This window comes from Sciurus carolinensis, chromosome 14, assembly GCF_902686445.1.
Source record: "Sciurus carolinensis chromosome 14, mSciCar1.2, whole genome shotgun sequence".
Classification (NCBI taxonomy): Eukaryota; Metazoa; Chordata; class Mammalia; order Rodentia; family Sciuridae; genus Sciurus; species Sciurus carolinensis.
The window spans coordinates 21,161,286-21,187,215 of NC_062226.1; the positions used below are offsets into that span (position 1 = coordinate 21,161,286).

The following is a 25,930-nucleotide window of genomic DNA, read 5'->3' on the forward strand; positions in this document are numbered from 1 at the left end:
CTTTCCTAATGAAGTAGCCTCCTTCTCCTTCCTATTGCCTGGTTTTCTGGATCTCCAAGTCAGTGTTATATATGAAAAATCATAGTATTTGCACCTTCTGCTACCCCGGCTTTTATGTTGCGACCTTCACCTGCTGGGCTTTGTCCTCAGAATACACTGTGTCTTCCAGTCCCTCTGTTTCCTGCTCATGTTTTAGTCCTAGGATTTGGAGTCCTGGGCTGAATGAAGAGGTGTACTGAGGAAATGAAAGAGGGTGGGATGATGGGATCTAGAACCTTCTCTTCATGGTGCAGTACCTGATAAGAGGTTCAGAGCCTGAATAGGGAGACAGATGAGGTGTGGGAGGAGGTCAAACACCAGAGCTTTCAGATTTTCAACCTTACAGGGCCTCTTTCATGAAGTGAGGTCAAGAGCTGAGCTATGACCTGGAAGGTTTTACCCCAGTCCATCTCTATATGTCTCATAAATTGTGCCAGTTCCTTTGGATGGCAGACTTGAGATGTGCTTTTCTGGTGACATGGTAAGAGCCGCTTGCTAATCTCGTTTTGCCAGATGCAGTTCTATTAATTAATTTTTTAAAATCCCAACCTTCTCAGCTATGATATGAGGAAAGTTCTGGACTAGTTTTTTAGTCCTTAACCTACTACTTAAGGTCTGGCTTGCCTTGGATGGGCCCTTTCATATCTCTGGGCTTTATTTTCCTTACGGGTGAAATGAAGGAATTTGGTTAGATGACCCTAGAGTCACCTATAACCTGCTGTCTTTTAAGTCTCAAAAGAAAAAAAAAAAAACAAACAACTATGCCCTGACAAAGAAAACAAATGACTGAATAAGTATATTCTACTCTGAGAGTGCTTTAAAGATTATATCAATATCCTGACAGCAAAATTAAAAAGCAAAAAACCTGAGCAAGTAACTGTGACATAAATTAGGAATTTCTTTACATTTTAAGCAATGGTTCCCACATCAAAACAGGTGCAGTTTATAAACTGACTGTTAATAAAGTAAATGGCCTAAACATCTGTCCTTGGAGGTGAAAATAGTGAATATAAATTATATAATGGATAAGGACAGGAGGTTCTTGGTAGGCACAAGTGTTATAGTCAGCCACAGAAAATCATTAGGGTTTTTAGGAATTATTGAATGGTACCAGGTGACTAATGAATTAGTAAGAGAGGATAAACTGCTACACAGTAAGGCTTGAGGAGCGGGGCGTTTCCCAAACAAATGAAAACTGTTGTTTTAGCAGATCTCTATGGGCCTGAAGTAGGCGGTTTTTTCTAACGAATCGAGCACTGGATTTGGAGTCAGATCTGCCTTCAAATTTAAGTTATCCAACTTACTAGCTGTGTAAAACTTTGGGAAGTTTAACTTTTTCTGAGTCTTAGTTTCTTAATAAAATGGAATAATTAGATGCACTTTGCAGAAATGTTATGAAAATTAAATGAAGATATGAGGCAGCTATGAGAAAGCCCTCAGCACAATGTTAGACCTGCCCTTCTAGAAGCTTTTAATAAATCAGTTGATGTAGCAATAAGCACAGTTAAATGCAAATTAATCAACCAGATATACTGACCATAATGTTCTCCCCTCAGCGGGGGAGGGGGTTAACTAATCACTATTAATAGTAATGGAACTACCATGTATCCCAATGAGTTGTTGGCTGTATTTTCTGAAATGGTTAATTTCCATATTTGTTGCATGAGATCAATAATAAAATGCTTTAACATTCTGATTCTGATCAACAACAAAACATGGGGAATATCTCTGGATTCTTGGACTGTAAACACAACTTGAAGTACACAATCATAACAGGCAAAGCTTTCTTCAAAGACAGGAGCCTCCCTCAAAGGAGTTTTGGGAAATCCAGTAATGTCAGACGTAGACTCTTCCAGGTAAGTCACTATACACATCCTTCTTCCTGGCTTCCTCTCAGAAAGGGAGTGGAGTTGTAGGTCACCAGTTCACCCCCCTCATATTTTAATGGATTCATTTATATGGGAAGATACAATAAAGATCTTTACCTACAAACACTGCCTAAACAACTGAATATTTTAGCACACAGCATTATAAATTCACCCCCAAAGTAAAACCATTTAAGCATATATACAAATTCAAAACTTTTAATATACTCTGTTTGGAGCTGTTAACAACTTCTAAACGTGTATGGGTTGCAACTTAGATGGAATTGAAGCGCATTTAGAGAAAATGAAGGAACTCTTTTTCGAGGTCTTCATTGTTTACATTCATTGATAACTGGTTACTAGCTCAAAATTATTTAGCAATCCACATTTCATGAAAGCAACAAAGTGATGCATATTTGATAAGGATAAAATTTAAACGCTGTTTAAGTAGTAACAATGTGGCTAGTATTAGCCTAACTGAGAAAAATAATCAACATTCTGCTGCATAGAGAGTAACATTGTTCACTGTGGAGATGATTCATTTCACTGACGCACTTCAGAGCTAAGGACAGTGACACCAGAATTTGCCTAAATGAGCAGTGAAGCAGCTCCCAATAATCTTTCAACTTCATCAAGAAGCTTCAGTTTCTACACAAATAGTACTTCATCTCGATTCCCTTAATGACTGTGTCTATGAACATGCAGATAGTGCTTGATGCTTTCAATAAGCAATGAATTAAAAATAAAAATGAGAGTAACAGAATTTCATTCACATTTCTTCAAACACCATTAACTGGTCAGGGCAGACTAATGCAATACAATCCAAGGAAAGCTGGACAATGCCACATGGTCAAGGAGACCATTTTTTTCACAGCTTTGGTTAGGTACTTCCATAATATTCCTTTTTTTTTTTTTTTTTTTTTTTTTTTTTTTGCAAATACACAAAACAATGGAAAAACTTTCCATAAAGCCTTTTAAGGCATTTCTGTTCTTCCTTGTTTTTGCTTGTATGTGAGGTATCAGGGCTTGGTTGTGTTGGAGGTAGAATTCAAGGGTATAAATGCATTAACTTGACCAGATTACCAGGTTTGATTTCCTCTTCCAAGTTTAGCAGTTTAAGGAAGAGAGAATCTCCACAATGCAAGAAGTGGCATAATGCTGATGAGCTGGATAATAATATTATAAAAAGTTAATAACTAAAAAAGCTAACACTGCATGCTTGTGATGCCTGTGTAGAACTCTTCATGTTTAATCAGATCTTACCCATCCACTTGACAACCTATCATCTCTGCCAACCTGTGCTCCCAGAGCTCCTTTTAGAGCAGATGCAGAAGATGTTACCTCCATTCCCCACGCAGGGCCAGAGGCAACTTGTGTCTAGGCACACTTGCAAGTTCTTGACATTTATTTCAACTGGGGAGTACAAAAACCCCAAAGCGGAAAAAAAAAAAAAGTCTTAACCTCCCATTCCTCTTGGAATCTTTGTCCTGCCTAGGTCAAGAGAAGAAAATCCAGGTGTCCAGTGGGGATCGTAAAGAGCTGTCCAGAAAGACAGTACAAGGCCTCAGCTTAACAGTCAAAACAAGCTCTCCTGGCCCCCAGAAGATCCCTTGAGGACAGGCGCTCTGCCAGGTTAGCAGGTTTCCCAGGCTTTACCACATGCAAATCTGAAGCATGTGTATACACACACATACAAGTAAGTACACAAGAGGCAACGAACCTCACAGTGGGTGACACCTGGTAGCAACAGGTGGATGTGCTTTCTTCCTCACACCCACTCCCCAGGGAGACAGGTGATGCTGAGACAGGCCTTTCATTCCATTGGCTCTCACTGAAGATTTGGCCCCCTGACTTTTTATTATAATCTTTCACTTCAGAACTCTGGGGATTTATGACACATCAAATAGGCGACAGGCAGCATATCTGAAGCAGAGATGGTTATTGGGCTGACAGCTAAACCAATAGGAAGATTATATCCTCTGGATCAGTTATTGCTACTTTTGGAAATGCTAAAATCTGAAAAGATCTCAGTGATTCCTAATGGCAATTGTTTCTTGAATCTATTTGAAATAAAAAACAGAGGCTTTACAATTGGGCTGCAAGGCTCTGCTGAAAGTTCACATAGATTAAACTTCAGTTTAAATGCAGAAGTGACAAGAAAATGACCATTTGCTTTCCACCAACAAAATATCCTTTGGGTGTTTAGCAAATGAAAGGAAACCATACCTAATGTTTTGTGTCTGTTTCTTCTTAATCAAAACTCTAAAGTCACTACAAGAAACCACAACTGAACAGTATGTAATATCAAGTTTTAACAGTGATTATTAACTATCATCTGTTAATTTATATACAGATGGAGATACACCAAAACTAATCTCTACTCAAGAAAAATCAACTAGGAAACAAAATTATAAATTTGCAGTAACTACAAAGGGAACAACTTTAGACCTTAAGGCAGCATTGGTTGAGTCTTCTCTGGTAAAGTATCACATATTTTAATGACCAATGAATGATTTTAAAAACAATTAAAATAAATACTAAGATAATGCTTTAAAAAGAAATAGGATTTTAAGACTCCTACAAAATGAATTTGCATTGGAATTTTAATTTGGAATTAGAAAGCATACACAGGAACATAATAGTATAAAATTATAGCAGTCTTTACTTGAATACAAAATAAAGATACCTAGAACTTAATATTACTATCAATTAGCACTCTTTGGGCTCCTTTTCCACTCCTAATTGCATTCAGAATAGTTATTAGAAATTTCTGATGTTTAAATAACATGTAGTCAGGTTGAGTTTTACCTGAGTGCAGTGGTTTCAAACTGCACTAATAACCTATCATTATGCTCTGATTTTACAACTATGTCCTTTCTGTTGGGTTTGCTTACCTTGTAGGTTGCCTAGATTATAGTGTCCCAAGCATTGGTGCCAACCTAAAATGATGACATCTATTGTGGCTGAAAAAGTCATACTTGGATAAAAAAAAAAATCTGAAAGCTCTTTAGTAAATAGATTTGGGGATCTATTTCCTTTGCAGCTTGTTCTGTTAGATTTTCCTAGGTGGGCCTGAATGTTACCATTAGTTGTTTACAAATCCAGTGCTATATGCTGACAGAACTGTAGATATGAAAAAGGGATTTAAAAAACACTAAATATGTTCACACAGAAAACACTCTAATGTGGTTCTGAGAACTAAGATGTAGGCACTTCTGCTTCAGGAGGTTTTCACATTTTGATCACAGGTGGCTTTTCTAAGTCAATTTCTTTCACTACTGGAAATTCCCTCAAGGTACGAACCATCTAGTTCACTGGAAACCTTGGTCTCCCAAACACACTTCTGGTGCATTAATCTTCTTTTCATAATTGTCTACACTGACAGCAGAGATGGATCTTTCACGGAGCAGCCCCGCCTCCCCGGCAGCACTCCAGAGTTGTCTCCAGCGAGGCTGCCTACTCCACCCGTTATCCACCAACAAAATATAAAGGGGTGTCAGGTGCGATTTTTCTCTAATGTGTTTGTCTCTCTTTCTAGTTCTTTATTGTGAATGTAATTCAACAAAGTGTATAGTCTTCCTAACCATCTAAAGCTACTGAGCTACTGGGATTTTTAAAAATGACTACTTAAACAGTATCCTTTTTTTCCTTTTTCTCTTTTTTCCAGAAAACCTGTGCTAAAAAGGCACTAGATAATATGAATATCCTCACTCTCATATGTAGCAGTTATACACTGTTAGGTTTTACAATTTAACAAAGGTAACCCACATTTGGATAACACATCCAAATTATTCAGATTTATCTACTTTCATTTAAAAAACAAACTCCAGGTCAGAGAATAGCAGGCCATACTGATGGAGACCAGCAGAAGCATGGAGTTTCACAGGGTCAGCAGCTGCCTCTTCAGAGCTCTGGGGTGCTGCTGACTCTGCCATGGCCACCTGGGGAGCTCTCACCTAAAAGGGGGAGCAGGGTCATGGCCAGGACCCAGGCTCACTGGCAGCAGCTGTGGGAGCCGAGTTTCCTGGAGACCTGAGTAAATGAAACGAAGGTAAAGTTCTCACAGTTTTCCAGCTTGACCTTCTTGGCTAAGTTTGGGACGATTCCTCGAAGAGACCGCAGTCCCATCCTCTGCTCCTCATACCACACACTGCCCATGTCTGTGGCTTCCTTCCTGGCGGTAAGGTAGAAGGGAGACTTGGCCTCCATCTGGGTGGGCGGCCGGTGGATGTACATGTACTTGTAGAGGAGGCAGTAAGGGCACTGCTTGTGCCCCCTGGAGTGCTCATGGTAGATCTTCCCGTGACACACTCTAGTGGAACCACTCCGACTCTCCCGCTTGACGCTGTCTGTCCGGGCAAAGTAGGGCTGGTTTTGTGGGTCTTTGAGCAGCTCGATGTCGCCGTACATCAGATCTGCATGCTCCTGCAGCGTCCGCATGTTCAGGTACTGGCTGTTGTACTTGACCACAGTGGACAGGAGAGTAATAGGGCTGTCATCCCCCAGACACCCTGCCTGCCACATCTCCTCCTCATCAGAAAGGGAGAAGTAGACGATATTGCGAGAGCGGGCGCCCGACATCCCCGCCTTACTCAGCACCCACAGCTTCTCCTTGAGCTTCTTGGTGGAAGAGCTGAAGGTGCTGCTGGTGATGGAAAAGCCCACACCTGCATTCTTCAGGATGCGGTCCAGGCCCCGGCGAATTGCATGGAGCGAGGTGGCCAGGAAGTCTGAGCCGTCACTCTTCTTGACAGTGACGTAGAAGTTCTCCAGAAGCTCGTTCAGCTTCACTGCAGGGATCTCAAATGAGACAAACACTGAGGTTACTCACCGAGGACATCCCAACAGCCACGCCCTTCCTCCCTTCTAATCCTCAGTGGGAGCTGTACCAGGACAGGACACACTGTGCCCACTAGAAGGCTGGCCCCTAAGCATGACATGGTAGGAAGAACAGTGAATTTCAAGTTAGAAGAACTAGGTTCCATATCTGGCTCCCTCTAATCTCTTTGAATCTGTGTTTCCATGTGCAAAATAGGGCAAAATAATGGAGACTTCCCAAAGGACTGCAGTGATGCTTAAAGTAGTGGACCATGGAAAGGTTTGTAAATAGTCACAAACATACGCACATACACCTGTGTCTGCAAATACATACAAACCTACAAATTATGGTTATTACTGGCCTTTAGAAATTTTTTCTATTCCTAAAAGGTCCTCTCTTCTTTTTTCTGCAAATCATTTTCTTCCTTCCCCTTTAATAAAACTTAGCAATTTTCTCTTAGGGATTCCTGAACCAAACTCAAGTTCCAAATCACTCCAGCACCAAGTTCCTTGGTTCTGCTGTTATTAATATAGTGCGCTGTTGGGAGGACAACAGACATGGCCATTTTGCATCACAAGTTAATGTTCCTTGATCTATTTGAACAGAACCTGAAATATCTCTGGCTTAATACTCTACAGGGTCTCAATACCAATACTGTTAAAAAGATATGAAAAACGTAATGGTTATATTGACAGAGAGGCTTCCTTATTTGAGTATCACAGGGATACAAGAAAGCATGGCTAGCAAGAAAGCTTTATTTTCAAGATGGAACTATAAAGAGAAAAAGAAACCTTGCTTATTATCAGGTCATACTGAAACATACATTCCTTGTGACAAAAATTTTTATTTGAGTGAAACTGTAGAGTTAACATTTGTTTTTCTAATAGCCCTTATGTTTGGATCAAAGAGAAAATAATAGGTGGAGTATGGATTGAAACTTAGCCCAACTAAAAACATTACACATCAAAATCTATGATATTATTAAATATACTCCAATAACATCATGATCTTGAATATCTTCTTAGAAAACTTTATTCTCCAGGTTTTTCTTTCTTTCTTTTTTTTTTTTTTTTGTGGTGCTGGGGATCGAACCCAGGGCTCTGTGCTTGCAAGGCAAGCACTCTACCGACTGAGCTATCTCCTCAGCCCAGAAAACTTTATTCTCAATAAGCAAATTGATTATTCAGCAAATTAAAAATAAGAGTAAGACAATACAAATGAAGATATAAATTAATGAAGTAGGGAAGATAAAATCACAATAGGTTTAAAAAAAAAAAAAGAAAATATGTCATCTTTGAGAAAAATCGTTTTCTTTTTTTTTTTTTTTTTTGGTGCCAGGGATTGAACTCAGGGGCACCCAATCACTGAGCCACATCCCTAGTCCTATTTTGTATTTTATTTAGAGACAGGGTCTCACTGAGTTGCTTAGGACCTCACTAAGTTGCTGAGGCTGGCTTTGAACTTGGGAAACTCCTGCCTCAGCCTCCCAAAAGGCTGGGATTACAGGCATGCGCCACTGTGCCTGGCTGAAAAAAAATACTTTTATAAAGTTGACAAAATTCTAGCAGAAAAACAAAAGGCTCAATGTTCTCTCTGATATGCGGATGCTAACACACAATAAGCTGGGGAAGGAAGAAAGAAGCTCACTGAATTAGACAAAGGGAATGAAAGAAAGGGAGAGGGCATGGGAATAGGAAAGACAGTAGAATCAACTGGACATCATTTTCCTGTGTCCACACATGAATACGACCAGTGAAACTCCATATCATGTACAAGCACAAGAATGGGAAGTCATACTGCATGTATGTATAATATGTCAAATTCATTCTACTGTCATCTTTATCTATAAAGAACAATAAAAAAAAACTTCTGGCGGGGGGGAGCAAAAAGGAAGTATACATTTAAGCAGTATTAGGAAAGAGGAAAACTATGGAATGAAGTAAAGAATATGAAAGAATATCACATACTTCATGTTTATTAATTTGAAAATTCACATAATCTGAACAATTTTCTAGCAAAATATGAATTATAAAATTCATATGATTCAATCAGAGGTAGAAGATATAAGTAGCTCCAAATAAGAGAAGGGAATGAAATGATTTTCAAAAACGTATGCATTCCTAAAGAGATGACTTTATGGAGTAGATTCAGCTTTTGTCTTTATTTAAATTTTTATTGTCCTTTTGGTGTTGCTGGAAATTGAACCCAGGATCTTGCATGTACTTGCTATGAACTCAACAACTGAGTTATATTCCCAAGTCCTTTGAATTTAAAAAGTTTTGGGGCACAGGAAAAAGATATGTTCTTCATTTTGTTTCTAACTCAAATCTGATCTATGGTATACAAAAAACAAAATCAAAGCATATGCATATAAATGTAATATTTCCTAAGTAAAATACTGGCAACTTTCATTTTGTATATTAATATGTTAAGTAAAATGTGTATAGACTAGTATCATACAAAGTGAGGAGTGGCTCTGATATGTACCAGTTCAGGTAACGTGGCACCTGTAACAAGGACTGCCTGTATTATTGGGTCACAGTCAAGACTACAGTATGGAAATACTCATCAAAACAGGTGGGGATGACTGAAGTGCAAGGATGATTTAATCTTAAAATATTTTAATAGAATTGACATTCATACATTTAGAAGAAAGGTAATATGAACTTGATATTAAAAATTTAATTGAACAAATGTGATATCCATTTCATATTTTTTAAAATTCAAATTAAATTGAGATTGGAAGGGGAAAAAAAACCCTCTTACTATAATGAAGAGTATTTTACAGACAAGAAATATAAAAATCATACCCACAATGAAAACATTAAAATCTTTCTCAGAAAGAGGCAGGATGAGCTGGGTGTGATAGTGCATGCCTGTAATGCCAGCAACTCAGGAAGGTGAGGCAAGAGAACTGCAAGTTCAAAGGCTGGGGATGTAGCTCAGTGGTTGAGTGCCCCAGTACAAAAAAAAAAGAAAAGAAAGAAGGAAAAGAAATCAGAGGTAGGATAAGCACAATGATATTCATTGTTCTTAAACATTCCTGGAGGTTCCAGGATTCCAGGTAACTAGATAAGAAAAATAAATATATGTCTACCTACCTACCTACCCCTCTACCCCCACCCCTCTCCCTCTCCCTCTCTCTCTCACACACACAAACACACACATGCACACACATGTAGTATACAGGAAAGGAAAAATATAAAATATAATTATTTTCTGATAATCTGTTAGTCTAGGAAACTCAGATTCAGTTGAACAGCTAGCAGAAAGAGTAGGGCAGCTGGATACAAAATAAGAGAATAGCTTTCTTATATACTAGCAAGAATCAGTTAAAAATACTTTCCTAATGACCTTTTACTCAAATTCAGATGTTTATATTGTCATTTGGAACTCCCTACTTGCAGATGATAACCTCTCTTTATATTAATTGAGACTCCTTTGGTGCAAGAGAAATATCAAACTTTAACAAGCCTAGACAAAGAGGGATATCAGTATTAAAGTGAACTCAAGTCTATCAGGACTCTCTCTCAGCTCTGCTTTCCTGGCTTTCTTCATGTAGTTATAAAGATAGCCAATTAACATTCCTCAAGGCTTATATCTTAAAGCTTCAAGTTTTAGAAAGAGACCAGCTTTTACTTTCAGTACAAAAAAAGATCTGAAAGGATTGTACTCTACCCACTCTTAAACCAAACACCTTATGGAAAGGTGTTCCACTATATTTAATGTGATGGCTTCTGCAATAACCATGTGGTCTGCTGAAGAGGAACAGTTCCTAAATATGTGGTACTGAGCAGAAAATCTTATTTTTTTCTTCACTGTTTCAAACAAAAATAAAAAAATAAAGATGACTTGTGTTCATGGATTAGAAGATTTAATACTGTTAAAATGGCAATAATCCAATACATTATCTACAGATATAACATAATCTCTATGAAAATCCCAGCTGCCTTTGTTGCATAAATAAAGGCTGATTCTAAAATTCATATGAAAATATAAGTGACTGAGAATAGCCAAAACGATCTTAAAAAAGAACAAAGGTGGAGAATTCACCCCTCCTAATTTCAAAACTTAATGCACAAAGCTATAAAAGCTATAAAAACTAAGACTGTGTGCTGCTGACATCACACATACAGTTAAGAATCCAGGAATAAGCCCTCACATGTACAGCTAATTGACTTCAACAAAGGGAGAGGGCAAAACAACTCAATGGAGAAGTAACAATCATTTCAACAAATAGTGCTGGAATATTGGGGTATTCCCTGCAGAGGACTTCAGTTGGATCCCTACCTCATATCACATGTACAAATGTACGTTACTGAGTATCCCCACACCTACCGAGTATTCTACTCCATGCATCCTGAGGCTTTTTTCAGTCTGGCTGGGGAATCATACTGCTTCCAATTCTGTATGAGTTCCAGGTACTGTTTCCTCTCATCCTTTCAGGTAGTTCTTTGCCAGTATCAAGTGTTCTCCTTACATGCATATGCCAACAGTATTCAGCTAAATATTTGATGGAATCATCTTTAAATCTCTTGGATTTTCTCTGTTCACCCTCTACTTTTGAGTTCTGTCATGACAACTCTAGGCACCTTGGTCTTCCAGGACTCTTAGCTCCATTTTTTCAACTCAGTGAGTCTGTTGGGCTCTGTTTGAATTCTCCCTCCATGTACCACAGACTTCTTAACTCTCTGAAGTCAGAAACTGGGGCACTCATAGGAATCACCTTGTTTGTTTCCTGTCTCTCAGAGTCACTGTTATTCTGTGCCTGCTGAACAAGTGCTGTACAGTGCCTTGAAAAACATCATTATTTATTTACTTTTTGTTAGTTTTTTGTTGTTCAAAGCATGAAGGCAAATCTGGCCCTTATAATTGGCTAGAAGTTAAAGACTTAGTTGACTTTTTTTCCTGGAAATAGGTCAGATGTTCCTTTGTTTATATAAAATCTGCTAGAAATTATGAAATTCACACTGTTAAATTCTAGATTTTATCATTTTTTTCAGTGAGTTGACATTTCTTGCTAGTATACTCCTATCCTCAGCTTCCTGAAACTCTAATGCCTCAGAGATAATGGCTATTCTTTCAATTGCTTCCTCTGTTTTAGGATCACATCCTGTGCTGTCTATTCTGTCTATTCTGTTTATTCTGTTTGAAAAGAATTATTTCATGTATTGTATCTAGTTTTCTAGTTGTTAAAACAGGAGGTTTATAGTCTACTTACCCATATATGAAGTCTCTGCTGTAGGAAAGTGAATCTGTCCCAATTTTACTCTTTCTCACACCATTCAATCTATAAAACTCCCATCCTCGTTTAATACTACTGAAATCCACCTCTTCCTCAAAATATTGCTTAAGTGTCAATTCTCTCTCTAGTCTCACCAAGTTGAAATTAATTTATCCATCTTTAGTTTTGAGGCATTTCTTATCTGTAAATTATAAAACATGTACTAAGTCCTGCTGTGTACTGCGGATATTTTATTTTATGTTCTTTCAGAGTTTCCCCATTCAGAAAGCAAGTGTTCTCTGTTTGCCACAATGCTTAGTACAGTGCCTAACACTTGGAAGCTCAGTGAAGTTGGCTGAAAGAAGTAGTAATCGAGAGTCCCTTACCTTGGTGATGTCTGTATGATCTTTGAGCCCGTTGGTCATGCACCAATATCGCCACACATTCAGGGCATACCGCGTGGCTTTGGTAGTATTTGGGCTTACTGCACTGGTACACAGATCATTCAAGTCATCATTAATATTAAATACAGGAAATTTGTTGAGCTTAGTAGAATAAGCTAGAAACAAAAACAATAAAAGCATTAAAATAATTTGCCATTCCCTTCTTTAGAGAATTACATCTTGGGATTGTATTAAATAACAGAGAACTCCTAAATGATATTTTAAAAAGTGAAATTTCAGGGCTGGAGATATAGCTCAGTTGGTAGAGTGCTTGCCTTGCATGCACAAGGCCCTGGGTTCAATCCCCAGCACCACAAAAAAAAAAAACAATAAAAAGTGAAATTTCTATCAAGTGTACAAAGATTAGACTAAACAAAGCAGGGGACAATGGAACCGATGCAGTTGCCTTGCATTTAATCCCAATCACTTTACCATCTATGCTAACTGACCACTGGTGCAGGCATTCCAGTAACCAGAGGAAGACAACGGAGGCTCGACCAGACGGAGTGTGCGTGCTCACTTGCCACTGGAAACAAAACTGCTCGTCTACTCACAATAGCAAGAAAGAGGGTGGGAGGAAGGATGGAAAGAGAGAGAAGGAAGGAGGACTGGCAGGCGGAAAGGCAGAACCAAGATCACACATCCTCAGCACAGGGAAACCATTTCTTTGTGATACAGTCTCAGTGACTTGTGTGCTCTCATGGGCAGTCCTGGATTAAAAGGGGTATTTCTTCAATACTTTTTATAAATAGAGAGAGAGAGATTTAAGCACTGACTCCATAACCCACCAACAAGCTTCTAATCAGAACAGAAGGTCTCCTTCCTAAGGAGAGAAGCCTTAGGGAAAGGAGGAGGAAAACTGCCAAGAGGCTCCCCTTTTCTCAGAGAAGAGAGAACATATTTGAAATCACCAAAAAGAAAGCTAAGTCCATAACTACTATTAGCTGGTCTGTCTTTATATTCTGTAGTCTGATAAAATCTGGATTAACTTGTGCAAATTCCCATTTTAAAAAAATTTTTTTAGTTGTCAATGGACCTTTATTTTACTTATTTATTTGTGGTGCTGAGGATCAAATCCAGTGCCTCACACTTGATAGGCAAGTGCTCTACCCCTGAGCTACAACCCCGGCTCCAAATTCTCATTTTTTGGTAGAAAAAAAGGCCAAAGGAGACCACCTTAAAATATAAATATTGTCAACCTGTACCTTATCTGACCCTCTCTGGAATGTTAGCATATTCATTCAAGGCACTAATTAGCTAGGTCTCTGAGAAAAAGCAAAATGAAAAGTTTACGCAAGGGCTGGGGCTGGGGCTCAGTGGTAGAGTGCTATGTGTGAGGCACTGGGTTCCATCCTCAGCACCACATGTAAATAAAGGTTCACTGACAACTAAAAAAAATTTTAAAAAAATTAATGCAATTTCCAAGGTGGCCTGAAAATGGGTTTTATCTCACCTAACCCACCTCACCTTTCACTGCTTGCAGAGGAGCTTCTCTCTACCAAACCACCAGGCTCCTGCTGAGCCAGGACACAGCACGTCTACATAACCTTTCCACACTAAGCCAGCTCCTGCATTCTCCCCTTCAGAACGTGCCTCACATTTGCCTTATCCTTAGGAGTGTGCTTCAGTTGTGTCAGGACAGCTCTTGCACTAGTTTGTATACTCCTGTAAGACTGTGCCTGCACCCTTGAGGTCCTGATCCTGCCCACGACTGTGGAGCAACCTGCTTTACAAGAGCTTCTATCAAGAGGGGAATGAATGAGCAGGTCTGCTGGCACATGCCTGTAATCCCAGCTATGTGGGAGGCTGAGGCAGGAGGTCACCAAGTTCAAGGCCAGCCCAGGCAACTTGGTGACATCCTGTCTCAAAATAAAACAAAAAAGGGCTGGGGATACAGTTCAGTGGTAGAGTGCACTTGAGTTTGATCCCCAGTAAATGAAAAAACAAAACAAAATAAAACGCTATCTGAAGTAACTGGGCTGCACAGGCAATTTCTCTCACAGCCCCCCCTGAACCCAGCAAACTCCTATTTATTTGTAGAACTTGCTTGATATTAATAAAAGGATTCTGTACACAATTCATTTTTTATCATACCTGGCACTAATTGAATGTCTACAATATGCCAAGAGGTTTTACATAAATCATCTATAATCTGTAGGTGAGCATGTTTTTATGCCTATTTCACAGATAAGGAAACCAAGCCTTGTACATTTAGGTAACTTTATATATTTGCTCGTCCAGTATTTACCAAGGTACCTCTCTGTGTCAAGCACTGGGCTGCTGAAGTACAAGAGTTCAAAAGTGGCGGGGCCAAGATGCAGACCTGGTTCTGCCTCTATGCTCTGGTCATTACAACAAACAAATCAGGTCCTCCTGGGACAAAATTCTTGAAAGAATACAATTCTGTAGTATGAAAAAATATCCTGGTAACTTACATCTACTTGGATTAGCTTTCACCAAGAACAAGTGATGAATAAATGTATTTATAACTCAGAATTGAACCCAGGGCTTTTTGCATGCTAGGCAAGTGCCCTACCCCTGAGCTATGTTGTCAGCCCTTTTTATTGTTATTATTACTATTATTTTTTGAAATGGTATCTATGCCTAGGCTGACCTCAAACTTGTGATCCTCCTGTTTGGCCTCCTGAGTAGCTACAATTTTAAATGTCTGCCACTGGGCCTGGTCCTAAGTGATTTGACTACCACTATAATTTTCAAGCAGATAGGATGATTAATTAGAACCTTAAGCAATTAAATTTTTTCATTTTATCACAAGACAGACTGTACACTGAAAATGGAAACCAAAATTCTATCCATCATGAAACAGATAAGGAACACTTGTAATACTTAAAGAGAAAGAAATTGTATGAAAATGACTGAATATAGTCATTGAATACAGTCCTTCATGATGTATTTAAAAGTTAAATTATATTTCTTAAACTGCTTTTCAAATCTTAGAGTCAGAAATGGTAGTGTTATGCAGCTGAGGAAATTTTTAGGAGACTTACGTTGACTGGAGAAACAGACAAAAGTAAGATCTTACAAATGAATTCGGGAAAAAAATGGGGACCACTAAAGAGAGATTTTGAATGTTCTTTAGAGGACAGGACAAACTCTCAGCGCCAAGTTAGGGAGAGCCAGGCAGGGGAGTGGAAGTGGACAGTGGGCCATGGTAGTCTAAGGACTGCCAAATATGAAGTTATCCTATTCTCTATGTATCACTTACCAGAGCACAGGTGTTGGCAAGCACAGTCACGTAAAATATCGGAATCTGCCATGGAAGGCTACCCTCAGGGTCAGAGAAGAAAAGGGGACTTGCCTCAAGTAACTCTGAGAAGTCCCAGTGGACACAGCGGGGAAAGAAAATTGTCTAAGAAAAGCAAAGAAATCCCTGAACGCACACCAGCTTTCGGATAACACCTTCCCTGCATCTACAGTTGAGAGAGTTCCCAGTTCCCTAGCTTGTTTCCAGTGTGTCCACCCTAAAGGGAGGTCTACTTCTGGGCACTTCTTTGGTCACTTGTTACGGCTGGGTGAAGTCCACTTGCAGAGCACTGTGCTTGTCTATTCCCTGCAGAAGTGAGCTCTGCCCAAATGGGGACCTTAGCAATACTTAAGGAAATTCCTATCAGCGACCAATGACAATCAATCCAGACTTGAATTTTAAAGTGTGAGTGGACAAACAAACATCACCTGGCAATTGGGGGAAATCAACAGTATGGAAGTCATCAATCTATATAAGCAGAACAATTAATCTCACATTCCCTACTTACCCTGCTGAAAATAGTTAATTCAGAAAAAAAAGAAAAATTTAAACCACATCACAAATGTCATTAGATTTGTGAGTTATAATCCATCCTTAAAAATAGAACAGCCATTGCTGTAAAAGAAGTAGGAAAACAAGAAAGATACTAGAAATCTAAAATGTGCTCACATAATATTACCTATAAATATACAAACACAGTATATATATTATAATAAATAATATCTTTTTCTAGTCAAAGAACCAGAAAGGATTAAAAAATATTTCAAACCAAACAGTAATGACAATACAGTATGTCACAACTGGTGGCAGTAAATGCACAGATTTGAGAAGAAAGGTGGACTATTAACCACAGAAAGAAATTACTGAAATAAATTTGCAATAAAAAAGCAATGCTTCTGGTGGCAATGGGCACAGGAGCCGGAGGTGAGGATAACTTGAGCACCTAAGACCAGCCTGGGCAACAGAGTGAGCTCATGTCAAAATGAAAGAAAAAAGTAATTCTAAGAGAAGAATCTGAAAAGACTAACACAATTATTCCCCCAGTACTAGGGATTGAACCCAGGCCGTCTTACTCAGCTACACTCCCAGCTCCAGACTAAAAAAATTAAAAATTAGCAAGATAAAAGGAATGAAGAAAATAAATTATTATACCAGAAATGAAAAGGGGTTACCACTACAGATTCTATAGATAGTAAAAATGTATTATGAATAATTTGATACCAACAAATTTTGAAAATCTGAATAAAAGGGATAATTACCCAGAAAAGCCTAAAATTAGCAAAACAGAACAAGAGACATAAACTTTGAACAGACCTCCATTCAATAAATTGAATCCATAATAAAATATCCACAAGCAAACTTCGGGTTCAAATGATTTCACCAGTAAATTCTTCTAACATTTAAGGAAAAATTACAATGTCAAATTTCCAACTCTCTGCTTGTGAAAAGAGGAAATACTAGTCAACTTCTTTTATAAGATAGCATAATTTTCTATAAAATACAAGAACAAAATAAAAGAACATTATAGGCCAAATCAGTTCATACACACAGACACAAGTCTTCAAAACATGAGAAAACTGAATCTCTACCTCATGCCATAAACAACAATCTCAAGTGGATCGTGAACTAAATGTGAATGGTAAAACAACAAAGAATCATAAACAAAAGAATCATAAAAGACTACCTTTATGACCTTGGAGTAGCCAAATGCTTTTGAATAGGACATCAAAATCCTATCCCAGAAGTGAAAGATTATTTGACTCCATAAAAACTAAAAGCACACACTTATCAAAACACTTCATCAGGAGGTGTCATGTGGTGGGAAAAGACATTTGCAGTGAATTTTTCTGAAAAATCAGAAAATACTCCTATTAAAAATGAGCCCCGGGGCTGGGGAGATAGCTCAGTCGGTAGAGTGCTTGCCTTGCAAGCACAAGGCCCTGGGTTCGATCCCCAGCACCCCCCAAAAAAACAACAACAACAAAAAAAAAGCCCCATATAAACTAAGAAATACTGATATTGTAAGAAACAGATATTAAAATATACTCAGCAAAATGTCAAAAATTAATTAATATAAATTAAAACTAAAAAAAGAATACCGCATGCTTATCAAGTGTTGGTGAGCAGCACTCTTACTGGTATGAGTAAATTTCTACAACCATGTGCAACCACTTTGGAAATTAATTGGCACTATCAAATTAAACATATGCCTATTCTGTGACCCAATAATCTTATTCCCAATTATATACCCACAGATGTACCCAAGTGTGTACACATGCATGTGTACCACAAGGCATGTGTGTATGAGTATTCATAAAACCATAATAATAAATAGCCTCAAAGTGGAAATTATTCTATGTCTATGAATAATAAATTGCACATGAAACTGTAAAATAGTCACACGATGTTTTTATACAGTAGTGACAATGATGAGGGGCGGGAGAAACCTACCAGAATGAACTCTATGAAAAACATAGAAGAATCCCATACACATAATATTAAGCAAAAGAAGTCAGATACCAAAGAGTGTACTGAGAGGGTCCATAGAGAATTCAAAAACATAAAAATGACTTGATGGTGGCGTCAGAAGAGTGGTTGCCTCAGAGAGCTAACAACAGTTAAGAACATTAGAGGGAAGCTTCTGGCATTCTGGTACTGTTCTGTGTCTTCCTCATAGTGTCGCAGGAATATGTTCACTTCATAAAAATTAATCAAGGTGCCAGGTACAGTGATACATGCCTTAATCCCAGCAACCTAGGAGGGAGGTGGAAGGTCACAGGTTTGAAGCTAGTCTGTACAACCTATTAAGACACTGACTCAAAATAAAATAGAAGAAGAAAAGGGCCAGGCATATACTTCAGTAGCAGAGTGCTAGCAGAGTGCTGGCCGAGCGTGCGTGAGCCCTGAATTCAGTCTCCAGAATCTCTCCAAAAAAAAAAAAAAACAAGTTATACAATAATGAGTTGTGTACTTTTCTAATTCAACAAGAAAACTTTTAAAAATTCTTAAAATTAAAGGTGCATTACTGGTAAATGAAGTTAGACCAGGTACCTGGATGGGAAGGTTCAATATTATAATGATGTTTAATTTCTTTAATTAATCTTTAATTCAATACACTTATAATCTTAAAATCATCCCTTTTTGTTGTTGTCAGTTTGATTCTAAATTTAGGAAAGTAAATGCATTAAAAAAGGCAACTTTAAAATAACTGGGAAGTACTGCCCTGAAAGATATAAACATGTACTATAAGACTGCAAATTTAAAAGTTGCTAGTCAAAAAAACAGACAAATCAATGCTGTTACAGAGTCCAGAAAAAGTGTATAAATATGCAAATTGGTTTTATAATAAAGATTCTGATTCAAATTGCTGGAGAAAGAGTGGATTCTTCAACATATGGCTCAAGATAATTGGCTATTGAGTGGGAAAATCAAAAACAAAAGCAAATTTAGATTCCCATTTCACACCACACACAAAAACACATTTCAAAATGGCACTTAAAAAAAAAAAAAAGCTATTGCCATAAAGAAGATGTTTTTCATGATTCTGGGAGTAAAGAAAGTAAGCATTTCTCAGCATGACACAACCCAGAAAGTATAAAATATAACTGAACAGATCAGATGACATAAAAATTTTAAAATCCTACAATGAACAAAATTTAAAAGGCAATAAATAGAGATGGAGAAAATACTTGTAAAACATCAGTGACAAAGGACATATGAAAAGCTTCTACAAATCAATGAGAAAAAGATAACTCAGTAGAACACAGGCCTGAGATTTGACAGGCAATTATTCACAGAAGAAATACAAATAATGAAACACATTAATAATAGTCAAGACTTTATAATTAAAACAAGATATAATTCACTTATCAGATTGGCAAAATACAAAAAGGTCCCTATCTAAATATTGTCCAGGATATGAGAACTGCATTCTCAGCCAATATTATATGACATTTACAACTTTTTGGTGGCAATTAATGTCATAACGAAAACTACTACCTTCTATATGCTAACATGAAAATGATTAAAAAGAAAAATTCATTTTAAGACAAAATGCACAGCATGATTCCATTTTTTATTAGAAAAATAAAATTCAATTGATCTATTTATACTTGCAGAGAAAAAAATCTGGAAGAATAAACATCACATTAGTAATTAGCTCCATGGAACTGTCAGTTTTATAGTGATTATGGAGATATTATTTTTGCACATTATAAAAATCACTAGGACTTTGGAAATATGGAGGAAAAATAAAATGTTCTTCTTATTTGGCCCAGGAATTCTTCTTTTAGACATTTATCCTAAGGATTTAATCGGAGATGGGTACAAAAATGTATGCTCAAGGATTTTTTTGAAGTAAATTTATAAAAGTAAAAAACTAGAAAGAAAGCCAATTCAACAAAAGCATTTTATCGCACACCTGTACAAGAAAAAATCATGTAGCAATAATAATCCATTTTCCAATATTCAATCTTTTACAAACATACAAAATAATGAATACAATTTAATCACAATTTTTGAAGTGTATTTATGAATGGGAAAGTTCTAAAATAAAACACCAAAATGTTAAAAAGTTCTTATTGATAGATGAGTCCTCTGATTTTTATTTCCTATTCCATATTTAATAGTATTTGCCAAATTATTCAGTGAAAATTTTTAGCATTTTAAAGCACTGTAAAAGCATTAATAAAGTAAATGATAATTTTACTTACATTTATTAAACAATAGTTCATTCTGTGAAAATGTCTGCTACCAAATTTAATGTTTTTTTTGAAATAATCCTTCCCATTCCAGTACTGGAGACTGAACCCAGGGACCTTCTACTACTGAGCTACACCCCCAGATTGTTTTATTTTGTGACAGGGTAGTTTTACATTTCCCAGCATGGCCTTGAACTTGAGATCTTCTTGCTCCACCTTTTTAGTCACTGGGATTTGGGACATGCACCACTGCTCCTGGCTTTAAAAACTATCTTTTAAAATAACACATCACCAACATTAAGTATTTTATACATATTAACCATTTTAGTAACATGAAATTCTCTTAAAAAGATGATAATGAGCTGGGCACAGTGGTACGTATATCTAATCCCAATTACTTGGGCTGAGGCAGGAGGATTGCAAATTTGAGGCCAAACTGGGCAACATAGTAAGACCCCATCTCACGAAAATAAAAAGCTCAGTGACAGATCACTTCTGGGATCAATCCTTTGTACTGGTTTAAGAGAGAGAGAGAGAGAGAGAGAGAGAGAGAGAGAGAGAGAGAGAGAGAGAGAGAGAGAGATATCATGAATAAATTTAAAATACAGCTTTTTAAAAAAAAATTTCTGATTTGCAGGTTATAGTACTCAACTTAAATTCTAATATCCTTTCCCTATCACAGAAATATATAATTTGTCACATTTTAACATATAACTTACAAACATATTTAAAGATGGGATGGCTACTTGTTTGTTAAAATACTATGAAAAAATATAAGGTCATAACTTTTGTGATTTTAATGCAATATAAACTATTATACAAAAATAGCCTTTCTATTTGGGATATTCAAAGAGCATATTCAAAGGGTCCACATAGAATTTAAAAACAAAATGACTCGATGGAGTCAGAACAGTGGTTGTAACAACAGTGAGAACACGAGGGAAGCTATAAGATTAGTGGATTACTCAGACATGAGATATATTTACATTTCTGCAAAATTGTGGCCTATGAGAGAGGACATTATCATTTCAGGTGTTTAACATGTTTTTATTATTAAACAATTTTAGTGACACAACAAAGATCTGAAACTAACCAACTTCATCATAACTATTCTAAGCACCCATCCCCATTCTGCCTAAACACTGTCATATGTGCTGAATGTAATGAACAAAACATGGAGAACTATATCTAAAAAATATTCTCCTGGGCTGGGGTTGTAGCTCAGTGGCAAAGCACTTGCCTAGCTTGTGGGAAGCACTGGGTTCAATCCTCAGCACCACATAAAAATAAACTAGTAAAGGCATTCTGTCCATCTACAACTACAAAAAAAATATTAAAAAATATTTTCCTGAAATAGGTAGTCTAGAATCCGATATCCATTTAGTTTGGTGTAACTGTGAACCTATTTAAAAAGCACCTGACAAGGCATTACTAGAGGTGAAGAACGACAGAGCTCCACAGAGAGAACAGACGGACAGTGAGTTCACAGACTGTAACGGAGCTTTCTTCTCCATAAACAGGATTTTCAGGTCTTGGGCTACAGGAAGTCTGTGATTCAATCAGCTACATATCTTTACTAAAAGAATTTTATTACCCATTGGGGATGCTTAAGCAGTCACCTACAGAAATGCTTCTCCTAGCAGAACTGCCCCTCCCCAGTGACATAACAGCACAGTACATGGAATACTTGGCTCGGTGTGTACTGGCTACATCCTGGGGCCACCACACACAGACCAGGTCAACAATACTTCTCCCTGAAAATGTGCTTTAACTTGTTTTTTAAATTGTTTACTATAGCTACAAAAATCAGCCGGCTTTTCAGAAAACAATTTATTAAATCAATGAAGACTTGTCATCATATGCAAATACAAACAAAATAACTGACTAAAGCATGCGCTCATCATAGAGACATCACTGACACGTCTTAGCTGATTTTATTAGATTGCTTTCCTTATTTCCACAAATTTTAGGCTGTACCAACAAATACTGAAAACAGTAGAAAATTACACTACATTAGAAGCAAACACTATACATACAATGGAAAAGACTACAGGGACACAAAACTAGAATTTTATTTAGAGCACAAGTACACAGACAAATATGAAGCAAAAACAGTGAACTGATAAAGACGAGAACAGCTTAGGGATCAGAGAGCCACAAAATAAAAATGATATCAATAGTATACACTCTTAATGCGGAAACATCTATGTTATTAACAGGTATCAATTGCAGAGGGTTAACTGACCAAGAGCATCACGGTCACACATCTTAACATATTCACAGAAATTTCCTTCCATTTCAATTCATCTTTCTCTTTTCACAAATTATAATTGTAGCAGCTTTTATAAGTTTAAAAATATGATTTAAGTGAAACTGACACCATCCTTTTCTTCACATAAAGTCAGTTAAAAGCTAAGTGGCTAGAAAATACATAGAAAAATAACAACCTATCAACCTGGGGAAAGTAAATGTATACTTAAACACATTCTTATGACTTATAAGAAAGAGAGAAATTGAATACAGTGGTGATTCCACCAACCCAAGTTAGTTCTTCATTTTAACAGAAAAATAAGCCACACATAGTGATTCTGTTGAATCCAAATGGCATCCAGTCATTTGCTCACCAGACTTCAGGCCTACAGAATTATAGTTCATTTTCATATTATAACATAAAGTACAAACTCTTACTTGCTAAGGGGTTAATCTGGCAAATTTATGTCTAACTTTAACACTGAAAATGATGAAAATCATGGGAGAAAGTCTATAAATTGGAAACCTAATAAACGTGTATGTATTATGTGAATAAAAACTGCTCTAGGCATTAAGGGTCTCAGGACAGATATACAAAATATAAAAGACCCAAAGGTGGGATGTAAACCCAAGAGAAGGATTCAAACACATGTGCCGGCTCCTATCTAATAGATAATCATCAGGATATAATCATGCCAGAATCTCTGGGGTCCAAAATACAAAAGGAATTTTTGATACAAAGATTTTACTTGAAAATCCAGATGTAGGAATCTAGAAATACTTCTGTATGATGCTGGATACCCAAGGGCAAAGGCAGTGCTTCTTCAGAACACACCACTGGATTTCTTTTTATTGCTTTATCATCTCATTCAGGGGCAAATGTTTAAAGCATATTTTGGAGGAAAGGCTCTAAGTTAAAATCTGCCTTTCTTTTCCTCTGAAAAAAGAAGTGGTGGGGAACTTGATGAATTAGTTTTAATATTCTTAGAATTAAATCAGTAATTTCAGCAGCACTGCTTTCAAATACAGCACTGGCTGTTGCTATGTATCTGACAGTCACACAAAAAGCCTCTATATAATTCAGGAGATTATCTTTGATTAAAGGACTCTTGCAATTACAAACCCATTGAACTGACAGAAGGAAACCCTGCACTAAGGGAGGAGTTTTGGCATGTTGGTGCAAAAAAGGCTTCTTAGGAAGCAGTCAGAGTATAAATAAAAGTATAAATGATAGTTCCCCAGTGTTTAATTTTAATAAAATACAGCAGAGTTAATCTGTCAAAACATCTCTCTCTCAACTTCCAGTTTGCTTGGAATTGTTGAGGCAAGACAAAAACAACAGGAACCACCAACCAGACAGGCGGGCATGAAAAGATCCTGAGGTCACAAGGCAACCAAATATTAAACACGCCTATGGAGATATTGAATGTAAAAGTTAACATATGGGAACTGTGAGATTTCAATAGTCCCTTATAAGTAAAATACTAAATATCCTTATTAAATGCAATTCGAACAATAAGTCATGATGATTAATGTACGGCACCTTGCAGTCTTCTGCTGTTTTACTGTTTGGCCTAAAAATGTCTCGATCAAGGTGAATTATGCTGCTCCATGTCATTCTACTGGATTTTTCTGTAAGGAGCTCAAGTAGAAAAATGTAAAAAGTAGGGGCTGAAGAAGAAAAAACATTTAAAACTCTAGGGAAGAGAGTACTCGAAAAGCTCAGAATTGTTGCTTTTTCTTTTAGCAAATGTTTCAAAAAGCTGGGAAAGTACAGAGGAAAAGCTGACCTATCCTGGAACGACACACAGGAAACACGATTTTCAAGTTTGGCACCACTTGACAACTACAGTATTTCCTTCCACAGAGGCCACTAAGTGCTGGCTTGAAATATTGAAAAACAAAGTACACACTTTCTCAAGTCACACATACAAATGTTGACTGGCACAGCCTTTCAGCACAGTTTTTCAGTTAAACTACAATATGTGATAGCAGCAATGGTGAACAATTCCACATAAACACCACAAATACACATCTGAAAAGCACCTATAACAACATGCAAAACCTCAACAGTGACATCACTGAATATTTCACAATGCATAGAAGTTGTAATGGTTTTTGGCAATTTTTTTTTTAACAAGTACTTTATAAAACAAAAATTCTTTAGTTATAAATGCTATTTAAAAAGTTGTAGTTTAATGGATTGTAGATATAAAAGTTCAGATAATCTGAGTGGATTAATACTAAACATGGACCTGCTACTTCATCCAGTATAAATAATCAATTATAAATTAATTTCTAGTGAAATTATAGTGGTATTTGATTTATAAAATCTAAGAATTAGAGAAAATAAAAATAAAAATCACTAAAATATTGTATGCACAATTACTGTTAGAATTCTGTATTGCTGATGTCTTCCTAATTCTTCTTACCACAAATAAATTATGCCAAAGTATTTTCAAAGCTCTCATTGAGATGAATGCATAATGGTAAAAATGCCAAGTCCAGTGGAATACCATGACAAACATTAGAAGCCTAGCAAAATTCAACATTTGGTAAAAAGACAAACAATACACTGTACCTTTAGAAAAATCCTAGAATTTGACCTTTTTTCCCCAACTATGATTTGGTGAATATAATTTATAAATTAAAAATTTATAAACATTCTTATAGTTATGCTTCAATTACTTTTTAGAAGAGAAAGCAAGACAAGAGAAAAACCTTGCCTCTCTACATCTTCCTGCTATAGGTTTCTTTCATTGGCTAGCATTGTTTCCCTTTCCTATCGCTAAATAAATTCACTTCAGAACTATCCAAACTATGTTGACAGAAATGTGATCCTCTTGACTGAGGATATATCCCAAATCTTCAAGTATGATTTTTAGAAACTTCCTATCAACTAAGAGGACATTGTAGATTGCATTCCAAACCAATTATATTCAACTATGTAGTTGAATATCCAAATGAACACCAAATTAAACAGAAGTTTACTTTTTAGTTCATAATCTATCATTAAAATTCAATCCCAGCAGCTCAGGAGGCTGAGGCAGGAGGATCAAGTGTTCAAAGCTGGCCTCAGCAACAGCAAGGCGCTAAACAATTCAGTGAGACTCTGTCTCTAAATAAAATACAAAACAGGGCTGGAGATGTGGCTCAGTGGTTGAGTGCTCCTGGTTCAATCCCTGGTACCAAAAAAAAAAAAAAAAAAAAAAAAAAAAGGAATTTCAAATACTTTAGGACCATTGGTAGTTTATTTCCTCTTCATAACTGAAAATTAAATATAAACGAGGTAGGCTGAGAGATATTTGTTAGAATAAAAGAAACT

General features: G+C 36.9%; 1 protein-coding gene across 4 annotated transcripts in view; it reads right to left on the reverse strand.

Annotated features, from left to right (window-relative positions):
* Positions 1 to 1,587: 1,587 nt before the first annotated feature.
* Kiaa1958 (KIAA1958 ortholog) overlaps positions 1,588 to 25,930 on the reverse strand; it is a 140,791-nt gene continuing 116,448 nt past the window's right edge. For 2 of the 4 annotated variants that reach the window (XM_047524319.1, XM_047524321.1), the window contains exons 4-5: positions 12,334 to 12,506; positions 1,588 to 6,704 (exon numbers count right to left, since the gene is read on the reverse strand). In XM_047524319.1, the coding sequence (XP_047380275.1) occupies positions 5,898 to 6,704; positions 12,334 to 12,506 (980 nt within the window). In that variant the 3' untranslated portion in view covers positions 1,588 to 5,897. Of the gene's footprint in view, positions 6,705 to 11,194; positions 11,517 to 12,333; positions 12,507 to 25,930 lie in introns of those variants that run through there. The other 2 variants (XM_047524320.1, XM_047524316.1) reach the window with 2 other exon arrangements.